At 36.7% G+C, this 21,629-nt stretch overlaps 1 protein-coding gene across 1 annotated transcript; it reads left to right on the top strand.

Moving 5' to 3' along the window:
* The first annotated feature begins 1,566 nt into the window (after window positions 1-1,566).
* On the top strand, window positions 1,567-3,156 carry LOC127096871 (RNA pseudouridine synthase 1). Its single transcript, XM_051035407.1, has one exon. The coding sequence runs from the start codon at window positions 1,953-1,955 to the stop codon at window positions 3,033-3,035; it is 1,083 nt and encodes a 360-aa protein (XP_050891364.1). The 5' UTR covers window positions 1,567-1,952; the 3' UTR covers window positions 3,036-3,156.
* Window positions 3,157-21,629: the final 18,473 nt, after the last annotated feature.

Below are 21,629 nucleotides of genomic sequence, written 5' to 3'. Positions count from 1 at the left end.
TTCCCATTTCAACTCTAGGGTTTATCATTCATTTTTTTATGTTGTTCATTGTTTGTTCATATTTGTTTGTGTAGTTAATAAATTTACCATTGAGATAAGGCTCATTCTCAAAAACATTGAAGAAGATGGAGAGGATTTCAGAAATCCCTATCTTTCTCTCATTAGTAGATGATTAATTCTCTTCCTTTCTTGAAAATCGAGAAGAACATGAGAATGATTTAGGGTTGCAAAAGAATAAGAAAGATTTCCCTTCTATATTTTCGAGTAATATTTTGTGTATCGATTCCATCCCTTTCTATTTCATTAATATTTTCTTCTTTCATGTATTTTTCTTCTGCATTTTGCTTGTTGTAAACCATTTTTTATGTTGGAATTAAACTCTAATCTCAAAGATAATCCAAATTAATCCTGATGAACAAGAATCAATCTTTTTGATTGATCGCGCCTCTTATTCTTCACCCTTGACCAAGTGAATCAAGCACACATTGATTGCAAGATGATTATACTTTACGCACGAATTTGAAGAGATTAAAAGAAAGAATAAATTTATATTACATAAAATATACAATTTTTGGAGGCAAAAGAAGAATGTATTACACTATGCAACTGCACTGAATTGTATTACAAAAGTGTTTAGAGTTATGATTTAGTTTTAACTACATAAACTCCTTCTATTTATAACGAGATTATTTACACTCCAAGCAATCTTAAAATAACTAACTCAACTATTACACGAAAATACTAAGTTCAACTCTATTGAAAATACACATTCTTACTTGACACAAAGAATTACATATTTAACATACAACATAATTCATTGTATCTAAGCTATATACATTCATCATTATTCTCAATCTCTTAAATAATTTGACTTGCACAACCTTCGTCATTATGTCTGCAATCTAATTCTCTACTAATCATAATCCGGTTAGGATATTCTAGTAAGCAAGATGGAGCCGACCTTCCATAAAGCTGAGAATGGTCCAATTAGTACAAATCGGATCCGATGACAAGACCAAGATGTCATTTGAAGGGTCATAAGAAAAGATTACAGGGTGATGCATTATGAAAGAAAGTTATAGTTAGTGAAGAGGAGAACGTTACATGACAACTATAAGGACGACGAATGTTATTGATAGATGAATTTATGAAGGATATGGAGGCTCAAATAATAGGGGGAGAGAATGAGATGAAGACCTATAAATAGAAGGATGTTTTAAGGACAAGGAAGAGGCAAAAATGAGACAAACACACATAACAGATACTCTAACCATTCATTTTAGGCTCTCCTTGACTTAGAACAGGGAAGTCAACCTTTTAGTGTTTTTTAGCAAGAACAACGGTTACTATGCTTTATGTTTTCAACTGAATGAAGACAACCACCATTTATTCATTGATTGTGTAGTCTCTAAAATGTTGTGGGAAGCTGTTTACAATTGGCCTGGATGGAAGGATGGAGGATAAGAAATGTGCTTATCCAATTTCTCACTGCCAAGAATGACATAATTCATAAGGTAGAGAAATCGTCACTATGATATGGTTTTCAACTATGTGAAATCTATGGCTTATTAAGAATGCAATCATGTATAATGGTGGTGTCTTTAATTTTGAGGGGATTATCTTTTGTCTATTAAATTCTTATCTTGGAAGTGGTATGTTTTAGATTGCAAAAGTCATTTTAAAAATGATTTTTTAAACTGGTTTAACTGTCCTCTAAGCTGTATTGGTAGATAATTAAGGAGTTTTTCGCTATTAATGTAAGGGTTAGAGTATCCCTTATACTCTTTCATGAAATGATCATTGCTTATAAAAAGAAAAATTAAAGAAGGTAAGATTTGTAATTTTGTAAAGACAAAAGGAGGTAGGGTGGGGTGAAAATGATGTTTTCAAGGTGTAGTTAGCAAGCCACGAACTAGCACTAAAGGAATAAATAAACTTGGCCCACTCAGGCCATGCTGAAGCAGGCGATGTGGGTGGGATCCGGATCCGGATGCTATATCCACCACCACCACTACCACCATTTCAGAAACCCGTGCAACCTGCCACCCAGCTCAACCTCACCCGCCGCCGTAGCCATGTCAGCGTCTCCCCAAAGCAAACAATCTCATATTTCCGTAAATACCCCTATAATCGCCGAGAGTTACCCTATACCATTATCCCCTCCACTTCCCGCAATCTCAAAACAAATCGAACTAAACAGAGCCACAATCGCTTCTTCAAACTCAGACCTCTTCTCCCTCTCTAAAACCCACACCATCTACGAAGACGAATGGCTCCTCGCAGTCAACAAACCCCAAGGAATCTACTGCGACAGCGTTCTCTCCTCCCTTCAATCACAAAAAACCGCACCGCCGGAGCTTCATCTCGCTAATCGACTCGACCGCGACACAAGCGGCGTTATGCTTATAACAAAATCACACAAGGTAGCTTCAAATCTCGTCAAAGCCTTCACCGATCACAAAGTCAAGAAAACCTACATCGCTCTCTGCACCGGCGTTGCACCTGATTGGGAAACAATAACCGTCAGATCCGGTCACGGTAGGTCAAAATTCGGCGCGTGGAGAGTTTACGCTTTTTCCGACGCCGGTCGCGGGTTACCGGGTGGATCGGGTGTACGTGAAATGGAAACTTCTTTCGAGGTTTTATCCATTAACGGAAAAGGGAGTTTCAGGGAGGTTTGTGAATCGGAGTTTGAAGGGAGTAGTGTGGTTGTCGTTGAAGAAAAGGGGGTGAAAATGGACGGTGGTGATGGGAATGAGATAGTGGTGAGGGCTTATCCTCGGAGTGGAAGAACGCATCAGATTCGGTTGCATTGTCAATATTTAGGGATTTCAATAATTGGAGACGTGAAATATGAAGGTGCTTATGAATGGAAAGGTAGGGTTCATGATGGTCATCACCTTCATGCTGAAACGCTGTCATTCGATCATCCTGTTACTGGTATTCGTGTTATGCTGCGTGCACCACTTCCTCAATGGGTGAACCAGGCGTTTGCAAATAGTACTAACATAGACTCTGTACACGAGAAAAGCTAGTTGCAGATTGTTCATATATGTACTAGTATGTCATGGATGATTTTAAGGTTCTTGTTGTCTGTGTTTGTGTCAAGAATAGCTCTGTCTCTGTTTAAAATGTTTTAGCTAAGAGTTCATTGAATCATGTCTGACAACAGAAAACTGCATATGGCGACACCAAAATATATTGAATGACCAACAAGTTTATATTTCCCTGTTAAAAGTTTTCACTGATCGTCACATAACTTTGAATGAAACTCTTCAGTGAATAACTACCTCATTGATTAATAACAGAAATGTTGAACAAAGTAAAAACACAAAATGAACTACCATATCCTAACACTTTCTCTAATTGTACTATATACTAGTACAATTTAACTCAATATCAAACACTCTGTATGTTATAGTATTACAGTGGTACAGGTGTGTTGTGAAACTAATCCAATGGAGTTCCTATTAGCTAAAACTGATGCTATAAGAAACTCATTGAGTTTGGTCCTTTTAGCCCTGTTATATACTAGTAGCAATTAGAAGTGACTGTTGTGCATTGCGTTCATGTGAAGGATGCATTATTATTTGGGAGTAATGATAATGGTAAATGCTTACGGATTACGTATCGGGGTGGGGTGTGTACAAATCAAGCAAAGTTTAGATCTCGGAATCTAGGCCACTTGTACAGTGCTTCATGGAACACTCTAGAATCATAAATAACGTGGCCCACTCTAGAATCATAAATAACGTGGCCCACGTAATAAAGACAGAAAGTCTTGTTCATTTTAGTTTCTTTCTGAGGCATCAAAACAAATGGCTTGTAATTTAAGCATCCTAATTTCGCATTAATAATGAATGCCGGCATCCCTTGGATAATTTAGCCATGAAGATGTGTCGTTTTTTCTGTCTGACATCTTAGGTTTTAATGATATGATTGTCATTATTGTTACCCATATCAAGCATTAACCCTTCTTTCCCATCTATTTGGAGAATAAAAAATTTGGTAAAAGCTTTGGTGAAAAGTCTATGGATGGAGAGACGAGGGTATATGCAATGCTATCACTTTAATATAAAAGTCTGAGAGAAGAAACTTGTAAGTATATAATAAGTTGTGCCTTAGCGTGATAGAGAGCCGCACATAAAATTTGCATGACGGTTAGAATTGTTCTATGTGAACACGACACTGTCTGCTGGAGACATTTGGATGGATTCCAACAATTGAAACGGGCATGGTGTTTGACTCTAGTACGGGGCCGAGGGTACGAGACATTTGGATGGATTCCAACAATTGAAACAGGCATGGTGTTTGACTCTAGTACGGGGCCGAGGGTACATTTGTTCGTCAGAATGAGTGGAGGGAGTCTTGGATTGAGCCTTTATATTGGGTCAGTCTTGTGGGACCCTTTGGTCGGTCCAAAATATCCCCTCTCCCAAGTCCTTACTATCGAATATTGTAGTGATATATTTGCAAAGGGTCCATAAAGGGCGAAGGGACCATATCGCCTACAAGGGGCGATGAAATCCAATCGCCCGTAAGAAGGATATCACTACCCATGTCATTCCCGCTCGCCCGATTGCAATTCCTATGAAAAATCAGAATCCAGGCTCATAGGCCTTTATAAATATCTTAACTTGAGGATCACAAGGACAATTCATATACACAATATTCCAAAGTTACATAGCTTCTCACCTCACTTGAGCTTGTTCTCTCCTCACTTTAATCACCTCAAAACAAAGTTACCCACTATCGTGAGCTAGCCCTAAAACCATAGAAACTACTTAAAGCCTCTGCCACCCTACCAGCATAGTGATGTCACACATATGTACTTTCTGACAAGTATAGTGGCGTCCATCACGAGACTCCGGTAAAACTAACATGGGTCACACATTCGTTTATCACCGTCGTTTTAACACTCACCAAGATATTTACTCATAACCCTAACTAACCCTAGTCATGGTTGTTAGGAGAGCACAATCCCCCACATTGGAGGATATTGGAGGTAGCAATGATCCCAACGCCATAGCAAATATGTGCACCACTTTGAAGTGATGGACTCCTAATCACTTTTTAGATGAGATATGAGAAGCACTTGTCCCAGAAGGTTTCAAGCCTCCCTCCTTAGCGATGTTTGATGGACGCAATGACCCTTATGAGCATGTCGCATCCATCAACATACATATGGCCATCATATGAGCTCTTGATTCTCTGAAGTCCAAGCTTTTGTTTGGAATTTTCAGAGATATCGTCTTACGATGGTATATGGGCATACCACGAGCTTTCATCGCCAACTACTGATACCTGGTGAAGAAACTCATGTACTAGTTCGGAGTTAGTCAACGTAGAAAAATGTCCACCACTAGCCTGTTTGACATTCGATAAGGTCCCTCAAAGTCACTGAGGGAATACCTCTCCTGTTTCAATGAAGCCACCATAAGAGTTGCCCATCCAAACAAGTAAATATTTGTATGGAAATTTCATAATGGTCTCAAAGCAGGGCACTTTAACGAATTCATTTCCCAACGACCAACCTCTTCGCTAGCAAAGGTAGTCACAAGGGTGAAATGTTATATAAAAGGTGAGGAAAGTAATGCCAAAAGGAAGGCACATAACATGAAATAGCGTGTTCCTAACGCCAAAGGCACACAACACCCACGGAAAAACAGCTACACCTCGTTCGTCAGGGACAAGACAGTATTTTGGAGAAGCGAAAAGGCTATGGAGAGCTTCATGCCCCTGAACACTCGTCACAAGCAGATCTGATGTGAAGTTCTCTATCTATGTGATATCCCTACACATCCCGCTCTAAAATCAAATGTTATGGGACCTGAGCCTAGCTGATGGTGCAAGTTCCATAGGGTGAAGAGACACCACACTAAAGATTTCTACCAGTTCAAGAAAGAGATGAAGCGCCTGATTCAAGAAGGCCACCTTAAGAAACATGTCAAAGTCGACTCCTTTCAAGGGTCTGGTGAGACCAATTACTATGGGCATGACAATATTGGAAGCCTTAAAATTAGAAAAGGAAAGGAGCCATCCAAAGAAGGGGGCGATAAGGTTGTACGCCACACGCTTAATACTATTTTAGGAGTTTTTATCGAGGGCAGAGAGACTAGCTCCGCCCGAAGATGATACGTCCACCAGATACTAGCTATAGAGGATCTGCCTCTAGACCGGAAGGAAGGAGAAACCAAGTCACAAGAGGTTGACATCACCTTTTCAGAAAAGGATGCATCATGTATACATCCCCACAACGACGACCTCATGGTCATCAGTATGAGGTGCAATGACTGGGAAATTAGAAGAGTTTTAGTGGATCAAGGAAGCTCTACAAATATCCTATATTGGGACACATTCGAGAGACTTTCCCTCGACCTATAGGACTTAAAAGCCTTCAACGGGTCACTAGTTAGGTGCTCTGATTACAGGTACAAGTGAATGGCTACATAACACTATGTAAGACCCTAATTTTGACCCTAAGACCCCTCGTGCTATTCTCATCATATGCATTAGCATTGGGATCACACCTTGGCATTCTCTTTACTCCTCATTCATTCGGTTTACATTGGTAAAGATCACCAAGAACATTTGATTGTATCATACTTCATTTTTCATTATTTACTAACCAAAATGCCAAAAATATTTCATTGTATAGTTTAACTCTTTTGTAGGTAGTGTGCATGTTCACCTATGCTCTATCAAGCTCATATATAGGGTTTGAGACCCTCAATGCAAGGAGCTCAATCAATAAATGATTTACTATGGATCTAAGTATCATATATGGATTCCCATGATCTTCACGTGTTATTTTGATCAAGAAATCATCAAGAGTTTGAAGTTTGTTTGCCTTGGAAACCCTAATTCATCTAGGTATCTTATGTGACTTCTTCAACAAGTTTCTTCAACAAATGTATCAAATATTTCAAGGGATACTTAACATTACATCATATTATGCATATATGATCCTCCATGAGTCCAAAAAGTCAAGAGAATGTCAAGCTAGCAAGATGGTTCATGGTGGTTGATCAGAGGAAATCAACTGGTCAAAACTGGGGTTCCCTAGACCCTATCTTCTACAATGTTTGTCATATGAAAATTATTCCAAGAGAAAAGTTACTTTAAATGACATTCCAAACAACTTTCGTGTTGAGGTTTAGAGCTATTTTTTCTTGTAAAGTCATTTTTTTATGGTTAAAGATTATAGGTCATTTTGTCTAAACCCTAATTTGGAGGTCAACTCCCCAAGATCATAACTTGGTAAATTTTTATGATATGAAATCCATTCAAATTGCATGATCAATTTCTATATGTCTACTTCAACTTTTATGTTTGGAGTAAGTGAAAATTCAACTTGCAAATACATATGCCAAGTGAAAACATTATAGGTCATTTTGGATCAATACCATTGAACAAGTGATTTTCCTTAACTTCTAAAATGTATAACTCCTTCATGCCAAATCCAAATGGAGCCAACTTTATGACCAAATTGAATAGGTTTGAAATATATACAACGTTGATGAAGGAAAAAATTTCATTTGAAAGCCATAGAAAACGTTATTCAAGGTGGAAGAAGTGAACATATGGCTTGGTACTTAGAATTTTTTTTAATATGTTTGATTTCCCAAACTTCCACCTCAAAATTTATCATGATCCAAGCTTCAAATTAAAAAGTGTCTAACATGAAAGTTGTCCCCCTTGATCTCACCTTTCCAAAAAGTCCAGAATCATCTTATTTGGACAAAGTATAAGGTATTTGCGCATGGGTGAAAGTTGAAGCACCATTTGGATATTTTTAAAGTCCAATTTCCATTCACACTTGCATGAGCTTCCAAGTTGATTTCAGTACATTGCACATTGGTTTATGGATCAGATGGCATCATTTCATGGGCCTCATACACGCCCATGCAACCATGCAAAGAAGATTTTCAAAATTTTGCCAAAATTGGAAGTGTGCAAATATCATTCTCTATGGCTATAAATAGAACCTCTCTTGCTCAGAATTGAGGACCTCATGCCCGAACATTGATTCAGAAACCCCAAACCCTCACCATTGAAGGATAAGCTTGAAGATTTTCTTTGAAAATCGAGTTTCAAATCTCCAAATGTTTTGAGATTGAAACTCCAAGAGTCCATCCCTTTCTTTGATCTATTCCTATTCCATCAAGCATCTGAAGCAAGGCCAAGCATAATTGGAAGCAAGATCGTGTCAATCTGAAGCTCCATTGAAGGTGAATTGTCAAATTTTTCCTCTTTTTGATTCTCACTCAATTCTCCATTATTCTTGTTGATTTTTTGTTGTCTGAAGTCCTACCAATGTAGGCAACAAGATTGAGTTGCTTTGAGGTCAAATCGAAGCAACTCAGTTCATGATCCTCAAAATTGAACTTCATGTATCTTCTTATATACTTGGAGTTAGACAAAATTGAGGCCAGATTCGAGCTCCTGAGCATTTTCCCTTCAAAATAGTGTACTCATTTTCCATTTTTCTTTGAGTTGAACTTGGACCATTCCGGTGGTCCTCACCGGAGAAGATGATCGGAGCCAGGGCTCCGATGGTGTGCTGGCTTGTCCAGAACCCTTTGATCTGAGTCCTATATTCTAATCTCAACCATTCAAAGTGATTACAACGTGTGTGGGACATTTAACTAGGGAACATGTGGAAAGCGCGCTTTGGACCATCTGATCTGCCACCTCAAATTAATTAGGGAGATCAGATGGTCCACGTATTTTTGAATTTTTGAATTTCAATTTTAATTGCTTTATTTTCATTAATTCATATTAATTTCATTATTGATCCAAAAAATATGGGACTTTCACCAAAAAAAATCAAATATTTTCCTCTTTCATTTTCTGAATTAAAATTATTTTTGGATCAATATTGATATTTTTCATGATTTAATTGTTTTTATGCATATTTTTAATTGTTTAAAAATACTTCTGACTTTTCAAAAATAGTGAAATTTTTTTCTCCAATGTCCTTTGACCTTGTTTGACCTAGGATAAATCTCTTGGCCATTTATTTGGTGTTTTGAAGAGGTTTTAGGTTTTTGATAAAACATAATTTAATTTAATGCATTTTTAATTAATTTTTAATTTGTTTAATTGTGAATAAATTGTGTTGAGCCATTTTTATTGACTTGTGGAGTTTGACTATTGTGTTTGGGCCTTGGTCAAGGTTGATTTGACTTTTGTTGGATTAAAATCATTAGATTTAGGGGATTGAAGAAATGTACATTTCATCTTCCAAAATGAATGAATGCTTTTAATTTGATGAAATTTCTCTCATGACCAATTTGTGTTTGTCTCCTTTCCTCTCCCTCTTCATCTTCAATCCCTTTCTATCCCATTCCTCTCATTGGCCAATGACATCTCAATATCTTAAGGCTAATTGGTTCATAAACTAATACAAGTATGGATGAGATTAGGTCCACCATTTGATCATTTTCTTTTTGTGTGTGGTATGTTTTAGGAGTATGGTTAATTATACCATATCTCTAACATGCATTAACACCACAATTTTTATTGCCCGACCTTAGATAGTTGTGACTTCTTCATAAGTACAATTACGATTGCTTAACATAACGCTAAATTTTGACACAAAAGGCATATCATTCTAGTAAGTGAGATTGTAAGTCTCCCCCCCCCCCCCCCCCCCCCCCCCCCGCCCCCTTCATGGTATTGTGTGGAAACTTGACCTTTTTTCCTTCCTTTGGAAGATGTCTTGGTTCAAAGATTCATGCTTGTGAATAAAGGGTTTAGTGTTCTCCAAAGAATAACTTAAACAATTAAAAATAAAAGTTCCACTACTAACTTCTAATCCACTAACTATTTGACTAACTTTTAATTTCAAGTCATTTACTTTTATGCACTTTAAACTCAAGTCATTTATCATTTGTCATTATACATATCATTTAACTTGTTTATTTTAATGTCATTCTCACTTTGCTCACTTGAGCCATATATTGTGATTATATTGTGACTGTATATACTTGTTTTGTATTTTGTTTGTGTTTGTGGTCTTAGGACCTTAAAGTACATAATAAACAACAAAAACCCTAAAGAATATTTGTGTGGACTGTTGGGATTTGATCTGAGACTTGGAATTAGAATTAGGCAACATCCTTTGTGCAAAAGGATTTGGCTAATGCCAACATTTCTGAAACCAAGTCATTATGAAGTGAGCTTTCATCTGATGCAAGTATTGGGATCCACATGAGTTCATCTGCTACATGGTCTTGATGTAAATGTTATTTTGAACCTGTGTCTAATGCCTTATTCTGAGCCATTCAAGGAGTATGTCATCTGATACATGGGGAAGATTATGAAGTTGCTAACTTGGATATGGCTATCTTTATTTGATGTCTTGCTCTTCCTCTTGCTATTTGTGTATTGATATTGCTTGATCCTAAAGTCCAAGGGAAAATTGGGTATCTATATGACATTCTTGTCTATTGGATTGCATCACATTGGTCAGATCTTTTCAACTCTTAACTTTTACATTTTTGCTTAGGATTAGTCTCTTCATCTCCTCCCACTTCTTAAATTTCAAATCTCTCCCTCTTTTCAAGAACCTTTTTTGCTTGTGATTTCTAAACTTAGACGTTATTGCAAATTAGAAACTTTGGCCTTATGTCATTGCATTTTAAACTCTTTTCTTAAATCAAACTTGTGAATAAATCTAATCATATTGACTTAAAAGTTTCAAAAGACAAAAATAACTAACACTCATTCAAACTCTTTTAGGCCCTTTGTGCCTCCCTTAAACTTAAAATTTTGTTAAAAGCAACTCACTCACTTTGAAATTGATACCACGAACTATGAGGTTTTGATCCCTCATTTTTATGTTGGTACGTAGGCACAAGGTCGAAGGTCTTTTCAAACACAAAATGTAATTAATGAATTATTTTCTCATCCCCACACTCTATTTATTGCAACCATTATTTTATACCAAAACTCATTCACACATAAAAAAGGGCTCCCTAGGAGTACCTAGGACACTTTGGGTGCTAACACCTTCCCTCTGTGTAACCAACCCCTTACCTGTAATCTCTGGCATTTTATTCATTTTGATTTGAAAACTTCTTATTTTTGGGTTTTGTTCGTACTTTTCCATTTTCCTTTGGAAACAATAAAAGCGTGGTGGTGACTCTGGTTTTATTGAAGTTAAGTTTATCCATAGCTTAATGGTCATTAATTTACCGCTACACATTGAAGACCACCTTTAGAGTAGTAGAACAAGCCAAGAAGATCAAGTTCAGGTATCTAGTTATAGTCACTCCCTCTTCTTATAATATAATTACAGGACGATCTAATTTTAATCAGTTAGGCGCGCCTTGTCCACTTTATATTTATGCATGAAACACCCGCTCTCTGACGAACGGGTTGGAGTCATCCAAGGAGACTAAAAGGTCTCCAGGAAATGCTATGTGGAAAGTCTAAAGCTGAGAAGAGTCTAAGTCCTAGGCATGAATACCAAAAGGGTTAGTTCAGGAATAAAGTTGTCAGAAGAAACTCGCTAAGGTGGAGAAGCTCCCCCTCAGAAGAGCGAGAAGATGGGAGACTGAAGCCTCATCAAGAAGCCCCTCGGTGCATTTCTACTTTATCGTTATTTGTTTGTTTGTTGGTTTATTTTGTGGTTATTATTTTTAATCAGGCGAGTATTATATCACTGGTTAGATGGAGAATGGGCGGTACCAATTGGTAAGAAGATGGAATTATTAAAGTGATATCTAGAGTATATAAGAAGGTTAAATATGAAATGGCCAAACTACTATGAATAATACATTTTATGACAACGATTTAGACTCACAAAACAAAACACCGAGGTATATTACATGTAAGCACCATGTTTTTTTTAAAAAAAGAACAATCATATTTTGTCGATTTTAGATGAAAATTAAGGGGTAAACTAATACAAGGTACATGCTTCAAATACCATCAAATGGAGTTAATGTTTTTAATCAAAAAATAAGTCATTTCACCTCGATTTTGTTTACCAACCAGGTGAAATTATTCACTTTAATATATGTATAGCTTCGTGATGACTTCTAGGTAAGTGTGTTGATAGTGTCGCAGTAATAAAAAGATCAAATTCACATGGACTACTTTTTAACAAGACAAAATGTGTGCAATGTATAGAAAAGAACAATATGGGGTTTTCGAGTTTGCAATGCAAAAAGTAAATAAGCGTTTAAACATAATTACGAAGGTGGACAAGTTGTGTTTAAAATCCCCTATTTCTCTATTATTGATGTTTGATGCCTTATATGAATTATCTTATCGTTATAACTCCATGAAGAATTAACAAAGGCGTTATAACCAATCCCTCGCGAAATAACTCACTAATCACTACTCAGAGCTTGCTATCCCTAATCCACCAACATAAGCAGGATTAGGCGATGCACAAAATGTTAATTACATATCCCACTACTCGGGGTATCCTATTCATATTCAACCAGCGTAAGTACAACAATTTCCCTAGGTCTTACACATATACTAATGGTCAGTATTCCTTATGTGCCCATAATTAATTTAAAAAATTATCTCACATAAAAAGAATTAAGAACAATAAGCAATTGAATAGGATTATATATAAAAAGGTTCATACAAAGTCAAATCAACATATTACCCAATAATATTGAAATAGTGTCATCATAACATAACATAACCTAAAGGAGCTTAGCTACTCATAATTCATATTACAATACCAAAAATGATAGATGAAAATAGCATGTGAATTCCCTGTAAGTAATGGCCTCTAATGGCTTTAAATGCCCTAAATATTACCCTTGATGTTGTAAAAATCATCATTTGCTCTCCACAATTCGCAGCCCTTATCATATTGCAGAATTTCCCCGTAAAAAGAGCTCGGAATGGATCACATGCGTAAGAAAAAACCCAAAAAAAGAATCCATCACGCTCGTGGTGACTTGCATCGCGCAACACAACCTTTATGGAACTATCGCACTCGCAATGTTGTATAATGGTGTTGTGATATTTCCCGAAGTTGTACTCTTTTGCTTCCTTTTCCACCCAATTTTTCACTAAGTCCAATTTCTTCACACTCAGTTATGTTTTCCTCATTGTTTGGTTTTTCTTATTCATTTTAGCTCATCTTTCACTTGTTTTAATTTGATTCTTCAACTAACTTCATGCAATGACGGACGGTCATCACAAACTCAAACTTGAATTGTTGCTTGTCCTCAAGTAACTCGCTTGAAACTGCACATTTCAACAGAAAACAAGTTGCACAATAACAATCGAACATTACCAAATTAAATATTTCTTACCTAACCATCTTTATATCTTCCAACTTCTATCCTGCAAATTCAGAAAACATCCTCAATCATTGACGAGTACTCGACCTGTCTTTCAGTTCACTTTAACTCACTCAATGTATATGGTTATCTCTCAATCAACATGCATAATCAATTATGCTTAGCTTTACCATGTTCTAATATAGTTCATTACAGAAATCACAATACACACATTAAAGGTCTTTTCAGGTTGTAACTTAACTTATGTTTGGGTAGGATATTTTTTTAGGAAAGTAGGTTTAAAACTTTGGAGTTAGGTGCCTAGTTCTCCTTCTATCATCATACCTATTTGTTCCTTTTTGATGATACTAGAGATCTTGGTCCTTCTTATACTTACATTCTTTTCCTTTTCTCTTTTTTTTGAAGAAGTGTCTTTTTCCACTTTTTATTTCCTCGTAATTTTCTCTAGTACCCAAAACCCAAACTTAAAACTTTGCTCACTTCCAAGAGCAATCCCAAACTTAATATTTTTCATACATTTTAGGAACTATACTTCTACCTAACTCCAAAGAGAGGGTGGAAAGAAAAGATCCTTCAAGTCATATGCCTAAGAATTTTAGGCTACGTCACCAAAAGAAAGGCTAAGCTCAAAGTGGTTAGAAATGGATAAACATATTACTACATGGTGGTTTAAAAAGGCTTAAAGTTATAAACAAAAACTGCCTCAGTGTGTGTAAGTCAAATCAAATGAACTTAATCAGAAATAGATCAAACTAGATAAAATAATAATTCATGGATACATTCAAAAAGGAAGAAAAGGGAACACTGGAATTAATTTGGCTCAAACCTTACTAGTTGAGGTATATGTAGGTTGAGTACAAGTTAATTGATTCTTTTCTCATCCTTTGCCTTCAAGTTGTAAGTTGCTATTCTGATGAACAATTTTCTTTTGGATCACTTGTTCAATGCTAAAGTGCTAAACTTGCAAATCTGGAAGAAAAAAAACACAACTACAAACTTGTCCATTAAAGACGTCTATCTGAATAGTGCAAAGGGGGAAGATCATTTATAGCGACGATTCATCTTCTCTAGGTTACATTTGAAAATAAAAATAAAATCTTCTAAAAAAATTAAAACAAATTCCATGTCTTTTCACATGTCATTGTTGCAGAAAAGATCATGCATATCATTCATTATGTTATTGAAGTCATTGTTCTGTCTCTTCCATTCTGCATGCATATGGTATATCCTCCTTGCTTACTCTTGATCTTGTTTAATGAAGTAATTATCCATCTCTTCAGCTGATGTAAACCGGACTCTTAAGCTCTGAGTCGACATATGGTCTTATTGGTGATTGTAGAAGTCGCTAAACACATGAGCGAATCTCGAAGGTTCAGCATATAAAATGGGTGAAACTTCCATTATCCACCTCGTAACCCCCACTGTGTGAGCTTACATTCTTCTTTGAAACCCTGGTGTTTGTTGACATTGCATTTGTTGTTGTGCTTGTGGTTGGTTGAATCCTTCATCAATTCCTGGTTGATTATCTTGTTAATCATTTTGAGCAATTTCTCCTTGATTCATGTTTTGCAACCTCCTTATGGCCGAAGCATTGAGCGATGCTCTTGGACTGATCATCTCATCATCGGGGTAAACAGGCACACCTGTTATCCTGCACAAATAATTTATAACATAAAAATTCCCACAAGCCTTTTGTGCAACGTTAGCCATATATTTAATATTTTAAGCAATTAACAACCCCAAGTTAATAGGTTCCCCCCTCAAAACAGCTAATAGACCAAAACACTACTTCACATAGAATTGTAATTGATTAGATGCGGACTCTAAATTTTGAACAAAGAATGAGGCCCAAGCCCTCGGAATTTGGAGGAACTCAGCGGTTTTGAGACGTATTATTAAACCATGCTTTATCACCCACGCCGCCTTTGGCCTACAAAAAGTATCTAACATTACCTGGGCCATTTCCTTGTTTATGACCTTGTGCTTTTGTCTATAATTCATGATAGCACACACATGAGGAGATTGCAAATTAAAATAGAATTTATAGTAGAAGGATAATAATCAATATACTTACCACGCACATATGAGGTATATGAGTTTACCTCTCTAAATGTCGCATTCGCGTAAAATTCTAGGTTGATACTCTTATTTGTATCATGAATCAATTTGTTAAAACTTACTCAACTCCTTTGTTGCAAAGCTTCGCCAATTTAACTAAAACCTTGCAAATCTTCTAAAGCTAATGCTCTTTCTCTAACAATGTGGTAATCCACTAACTTAAGATATTTTTCCGCATGGGCCTCAGAGAGAAATTTGAGATTTGGGAAGGTAGGAGCGTTAGGCATTGAAGCAACCCTTGATGATGAGACTCTTGACACGCGTCCTCTCTTAGAATTCGTGATACCTATAACAACACAAAAAAATACCACATAGAGAAAAAAAAGAAAAAAATTATGCAGAACTTTGTCTTAGATGAGCGAATAGGAAGCAGAGGATCATAGGAGGAATTATGTGAAAAATTGATTTAGAAATCAATATTTATAGACCAACTAGTTATTTCTCATTGCACTAATTATACCTCTATCGTGTGCGCGATATCAACGGTCACCTCAAACGTCTCTCTCTCTCTCTCTCTCTCTCTCTCTCTCTCTCTCTAACATCCATATCACGCGCGTCATAACCTTATTGCACGCACGATAACAATGGTCCATAGATTCCCCCCAACGTCTCTATCGCGTGTGTGATGCGTATATTACGTGTGTGATAGAGTCCCATCACACGCGTGATATGCTACGTGATAATTCCAGGGTCTTAAGTTTTTTTCCTTTCTCATTTTTTTCTTCTCTTCTTCTCCTTTTCTTTTTTATTTCTTGTCTTATTTTACCTATTTTCTCTTCCAACAACATAGCACACAATTTGACATGGTATATAAATTAAAATTCGAAGCGAAATAAAAGTAAATTCCTACCGATGGGTTGCCTCCCATCAAACGCTTCTTTTCCATCATTAGCTTGACGGTCCATGTGTAACAACCCGAGTTCAATTTTTTGATTTAATCGAATTGTTTAAGATTTTACTCGAATTGATTATCCTATTAAATTGTTTATGATATAATTATGGGGTAAATGTCCTTGAAATAGAGGTATAGGGAGAGTATGAGCTAGGCATTGGTGTTTAGAATTATTAAGAGTTTTAATGAATTTTTAAAATAATATTTAGATTTATTTAACAATTAAAATAATGAGGAAAATTATATGTGTAGAAGAAGTGAGGGCAAGGTTGGGAATAAGGAAGGTATGGAGGATAAAATGGGGAATATAATGGTAAGTTGGAGGGTATTATAGGAAGAGTCTAGTTTGGAAGGAAAGAAGTCTTGGAACAAAATAGAGAATTGGGAACCTATATAGTCAAAACATGTTTTTGGAGTTGGATCAAAAGAGGCAAAAAGGAAGAGCAAAGACTTAAGTTTGTATAACTCTAGGAAATCAAAGGGGCTTTTGGCTGGAAATCAGGTAAAGGGAATATGTGTTTCTTTAATGAGTGTTAAAACATGTGGGGTAGATGGAGGAACCCTTAGCATCGTTATGATTGGGTATTGTAGATCTAAATTCTGATATTGTGTTATCACTTTTGATTGTATGATGAATTAGGGTGAAATTTGTGTAATATATGTGTGTGAATATGTTGTTTTGATATTGTTGATCATGATATGCCATTGATTGATGTTTTGAAGGTTTTTAACCTTGATTGTGTTCTTGGTGATTCAAAGATGATGATGTGTTGTAACATGACATTGACTCTTGAAAACTAAGAGTAAGATGATGAATTAGGAAGCTATAACCATAGAAAAGTGAGTTTTAATTGATGGGTTTTAGTGGTATGAGTTTTTGGTGCATTTTGGTGTGTTTAGATGGTCAAAAATCTGATTTTTGGAAAGTTTTGCAGTATATATCGACCTATTAAGGTCATGTGTCGACCAATAAATGTCATGTGTTGACATATCAAGGTTATGAGTTGACACATGCAAGCAGCACATGATTCAGAACATACAGGCTTTAAAAACACAACACATATGCCGACCTGTAAGTCGTATGTGTCGATACATAGGCAAAAAAATTATTCTCTGTGTCGACCTAGGGATCGTATGTGTTGACACATAAACTACTTTTTCACTTGAAAGCTTACTTTTTCAGCACGAAACCTTTTTCTAACGTATTTCAAAGGGCTTAAAGGCTTCCTAAGGCTAAGTTATACTCATAGTAGTCAATTGTCAACCGTAGAGAGGTTTATGATGATTTGTTTGGTTAATTAGTGAATCGTTACAATGAATAAGATGATGTGTTGTCATTCTTGGGTAAAGTGATATGAATGAATGACATGTAATAAAGTGTGATGAGTTATTGTTTGTTGATGTTAATAACAATATAACATGAATTGGTGATTGCACGAAGAATTATGTGATAAAAATGATGAGATGTGTGTAGGTGAATCCTTTATGGTGAACCTCGATGTGTTAATGCATATCAATTAAGAGTCATGCACCATGGTGTACAGACTTCGGTCCAGTTTTGGTGAGCCTCGATCCTATGGTGATGGGTCGGTGCGAGTAGGTAATTCCTATTATGAGGGATTAATGAAGTGTTACCTAGGGTGATGGTAGCGACTTTGGTATGCTCTAGTTCCAAGAGGGAATCAATCCCATGGTGGGGATCATGGAGTCAGATGAACCTGAGTGTTCATATTTGGTACCACATGCATGTTAAGTTGGCGTTGAGTGTATTGCATAAGTATTTCACTGTGTTGATTATTGATTATATGTTATTGGATAAAAATACTTGGCGTGTTGTTTTTATTGAGCATTGTGTATGTTGATGTTATTAAATAATTTACTTCCACTTGTTTTTCATCGTTGATTAAGGAAGTGTTTCTCACCGCTTCTGTTTGAATGTTGCCTTTACATGGGCATCGTGCACATACTCATAAGTAGTTTTGTTGTAGTAAGCGGAAGGTAGCTCTCAGAGTGGCTTCCCATAGTTGTTGTTTCTTTTAGTAGGGTCTTGCTCTGGTCAATGTAATATCGGGTTGGGAACGTTTTATTTTAATTTCTTTTGTCATTGTATTTTCAACGAGGTTTAAATGGTGATGATGTGAACATCATGATATTTGTTATTGCATTATGAAGTTTGAGTTATGAGATTACCTTGAATTTAAATTATAAATTATTTGATTGATTCTGCTGCAATGATACCCTAATTGAAGGTGAGCAGGCGATGACAGGTATTATGTGATAAGTTTTGAAACTCATGTTACGGAGCATGATTGATTTTTGATGTGTGTGTGACACCCTTGTAGTCGTATTTTCAATTAAATTATGTGTTAAAATTATGTGCGGGGTTATGGGTGTTATGTTAGTGGTATCAGAGCAGGTCAGTCCGTTTGTCCAGGTTTTATGATGTAGTCGATACCCTTGTATGCGACATATGTGTGTATATTGTCGATGCATTCTTTCTTCTAATGCTTATTTGATGATATGTAGAATGGCTGGAAGAAACGATCGCGTTATTGCTTATGCTTTAGTGTCAGTGGCTCAGGCACTACATGGACAACATAATCAAGCAGGTGATGAGTTTCACGGTTTAGGAAAATTCCAGAGGAATAATTTATCGATGTCCAAGGGCAGGTATGATCCGGAAGATGCTTAGGTGTGGCTCAAAGAGATCGAGAAGATCTTCCTAGTAATGGCTTGTATTGAAGAACATAAGTTTTTGTTTGTTACTCACATGTTATCTGAAGAAGCTAAAGAATGGTGGGATGACACTCGCCGAGGACTAGAAGTTGTTGGTGTTGAGATCACTTGGAATGTGTTCAGGGTGCAATTCTTGGAGAAGTACTTTCCTGAAGATGTGTGTAGCAAGAAGGAGAATGAATTTCTCGAGCTTAAGCAAGGGAACATGGTAGTTGCTGAGTATGCTGCCAAGTTTGAGGAGCTAGTGAAGTTATGTCCTTATTAAAATGGTGCAACTGTGGAGGGATCCAAATGTATTAAGTTTGAGAACATATTGCAACTTGAAATTAAGCAATGTATTGACTACCAGAAGATTCGCAGGTTTCCTACTTTAGTGAACAAATGTAGGATTTATGATGTGGACTGCAAGGCTTGTTCCGCTCACTACAAGAGTATTAGTGAGAGAAAGGGGAATAATTAGTTCAGAGGAAAAACATACAGTGCTCCGGCTGGAAAAGGGAAGCAGAGGACTACTGATGAGAAGAAGCCAAGTGAGGGAGTGAATCCCGCTCCTGTCAAGTGTTTTAAGTGTGGTGAGTTGGGCCACCGTTCTAATGAGTGCAAAAATATTGTTCTGAGATGCTTTAAATATGGTAAGACAGGTCACTGTGATGTGGATTGTAAGAGAAATGAGCCGACTTATTATAACTACAGCGAGATAGGTCATATAAGTACCAATTATCAAAAGCCCAAGAAGGCACAATCAGAAGGGAAAGTATTTCCCTTGTCTGGGACAGAGAATACTAGTGTTGATTGTTTTATTTGAAGTACGTGTTTTATAAATGGTATTCCTTTAATTGTTATTATTGACACAGGTGTGACACATTCCTTTGTTTCACTTGATGCTGATGAGAAGTTGGGTTTGAAATTCTCCTTTATGGATGGGAGCATGATTACTGATACCCCGACTCTGGGTCTGGTACTCACTTTGTGGGTTTGTTTGAATTGTATGCTTACTATCTATGGTAAGAGCTTTAGTATGGACTTAGTGTGTCTGCCTTTGAGGAAACTCGATGTTATCCTTGGAATGAACTGGTTGGAGTTCAACCATGTTCATATCAACTATTTTTCCCACACGGTATCATTTCTAGATTTTGATACTAATGATGAGTTATTCGTGTCAGCTAAGCAAGTGAATGCATTTATGAAGGATCATGCTGCAATATTTATGATATTAGCTTCTATGAAGGCAGAGACTAAGGCCGTTTGGGACACGCTACATGTGGTGGGTGATTTTCTAGAAATGTTTCCAGATGATATTAGTGATTTTCCGCCAGAACGTAAAGTTTAGTTTGATATAGACTTAGTACCTGGTTGTAGTCCATTGTTTATGGATCCTTACAGGATGCCTGCTCCAGAGTTGGGTGAATAAAAAAGCAACTAGAAGATCTTCTTGAGAAGAATCTTGTTCGTCTGAGTGTTTCGCTGTGGGGTGCGCTGGTGTTGTTAGTGAAGAAGAAAGATGGTACTATGAGGCTATGTGTGGACTACCGATAGTTGGACAAAGTGACTATCAAGAACAAGTATCCACTTTAGAGGATTGATGATTTGATGGATCAGTTGGTAGGTACTTGTGTGCTTATCAAGATAGATTTGTGTTCGAGTTACCATCAGGTTCGTGTGAAGCCTGAATACATTTCGAAAACTGCTTTCAGAACGAGGTATGGTCATTATGAGTATTCAGTAATGTCGTTTGGGGTGTCTAATGTGTCAGGAGTGTTCATGGAATACATGAATCAAATATTCCATATGTATTTAGATCGGTTCGTGGTTGTGTTTAGCGATGACATGTTTATATAGTCGAAGTCCGACGAAGAGCATGTGGAGCATCTGAGAATTGTTTTACAGACATTGAAAGAGAACTATTTGTACGCAAAGTTTTCCAAGTGTGAGTTCTGGTTAAGAGAAATGTGTTTCCTTAGTCATGTTATTTCTAATGGTGGTATAGTTGTGGATCCGTCAAAGATAGATATTGTGTTGCAATGGGAGATTCTGAAGTCTATCACTGAGGTTAGAAGTTTTCTTGGATTGGTTGGTTACTACAGGAAGTTCATTGAAGGTTTTTCAAAGTTAGGATTATCGTTGACTCAGTTGACTCGAAAGGGTCAAGCCTATGTGGGATGTGCATTTTAAAGAGAGCTTGCAAGAACTTAAGAAGAAGTTGACATATGCTTCATTTTGATTTTACTGAATCTAAGTGAGTCCTTTGTGGTTTATTATGATGCTTCGTAGATGGGTATGGGTGGTGTGTTGCTGCAGAATGGACAGGTTATGGCTTATGCATCAAGGCAGTTGAGAGTTCATGAAAGGAATTATCCTACGCATGATCTTGAGTTGGCAACAATGATTTTTGTGTTAAAGATTTTGAGGCACTACTTGTTTGGCTCCAGATTTGAAGTGTTCAGTGATCACAAGAGTTTGAAATATTTTTTTGATTATAAGGAATTAAATATGAGACAACGAAGGTGGCTCGAGTTTCTGAAAGATAATGATTTTGACTTAAGTTGCCATCCGAGTAAGGCTAACGTTATGGATGACACTTTGAGCAGGAAATCATTGCATAT

The sequence above is a fragment of the Lathyrus oleraceus genome, chromosome 6, assembly GCF_024323335.1.
Source record: "Lathyrus oleraceus cultivar Zhongwan6 chromosome 6, CAAS_Psat_ZW6_1.0, whole genome shotgun sequence".
Classification (NCBI taxonomy): Eukaryota; Viridiplantae; Streptophyta; class Magnoliopsida; order Fabales; family Fabaceae; genus Lathyrus; species Lathyrus oleraceus.
The sequence above is the reverse complement of the archived record's forward strand: the minus strand, read 5'-3'. Positions and strand labels throughout refer to the sequence as shown.

Bases quoted from the DNA above. Each gene is read 5' to 3' on its own strand.
- LOC127096871 (XM_051035407.1), top strand. From the start codon at position 1,953: ATGCTGAAGCAGGCGATGTGGGTGGGATCCGGATCCGGATGCTATATC.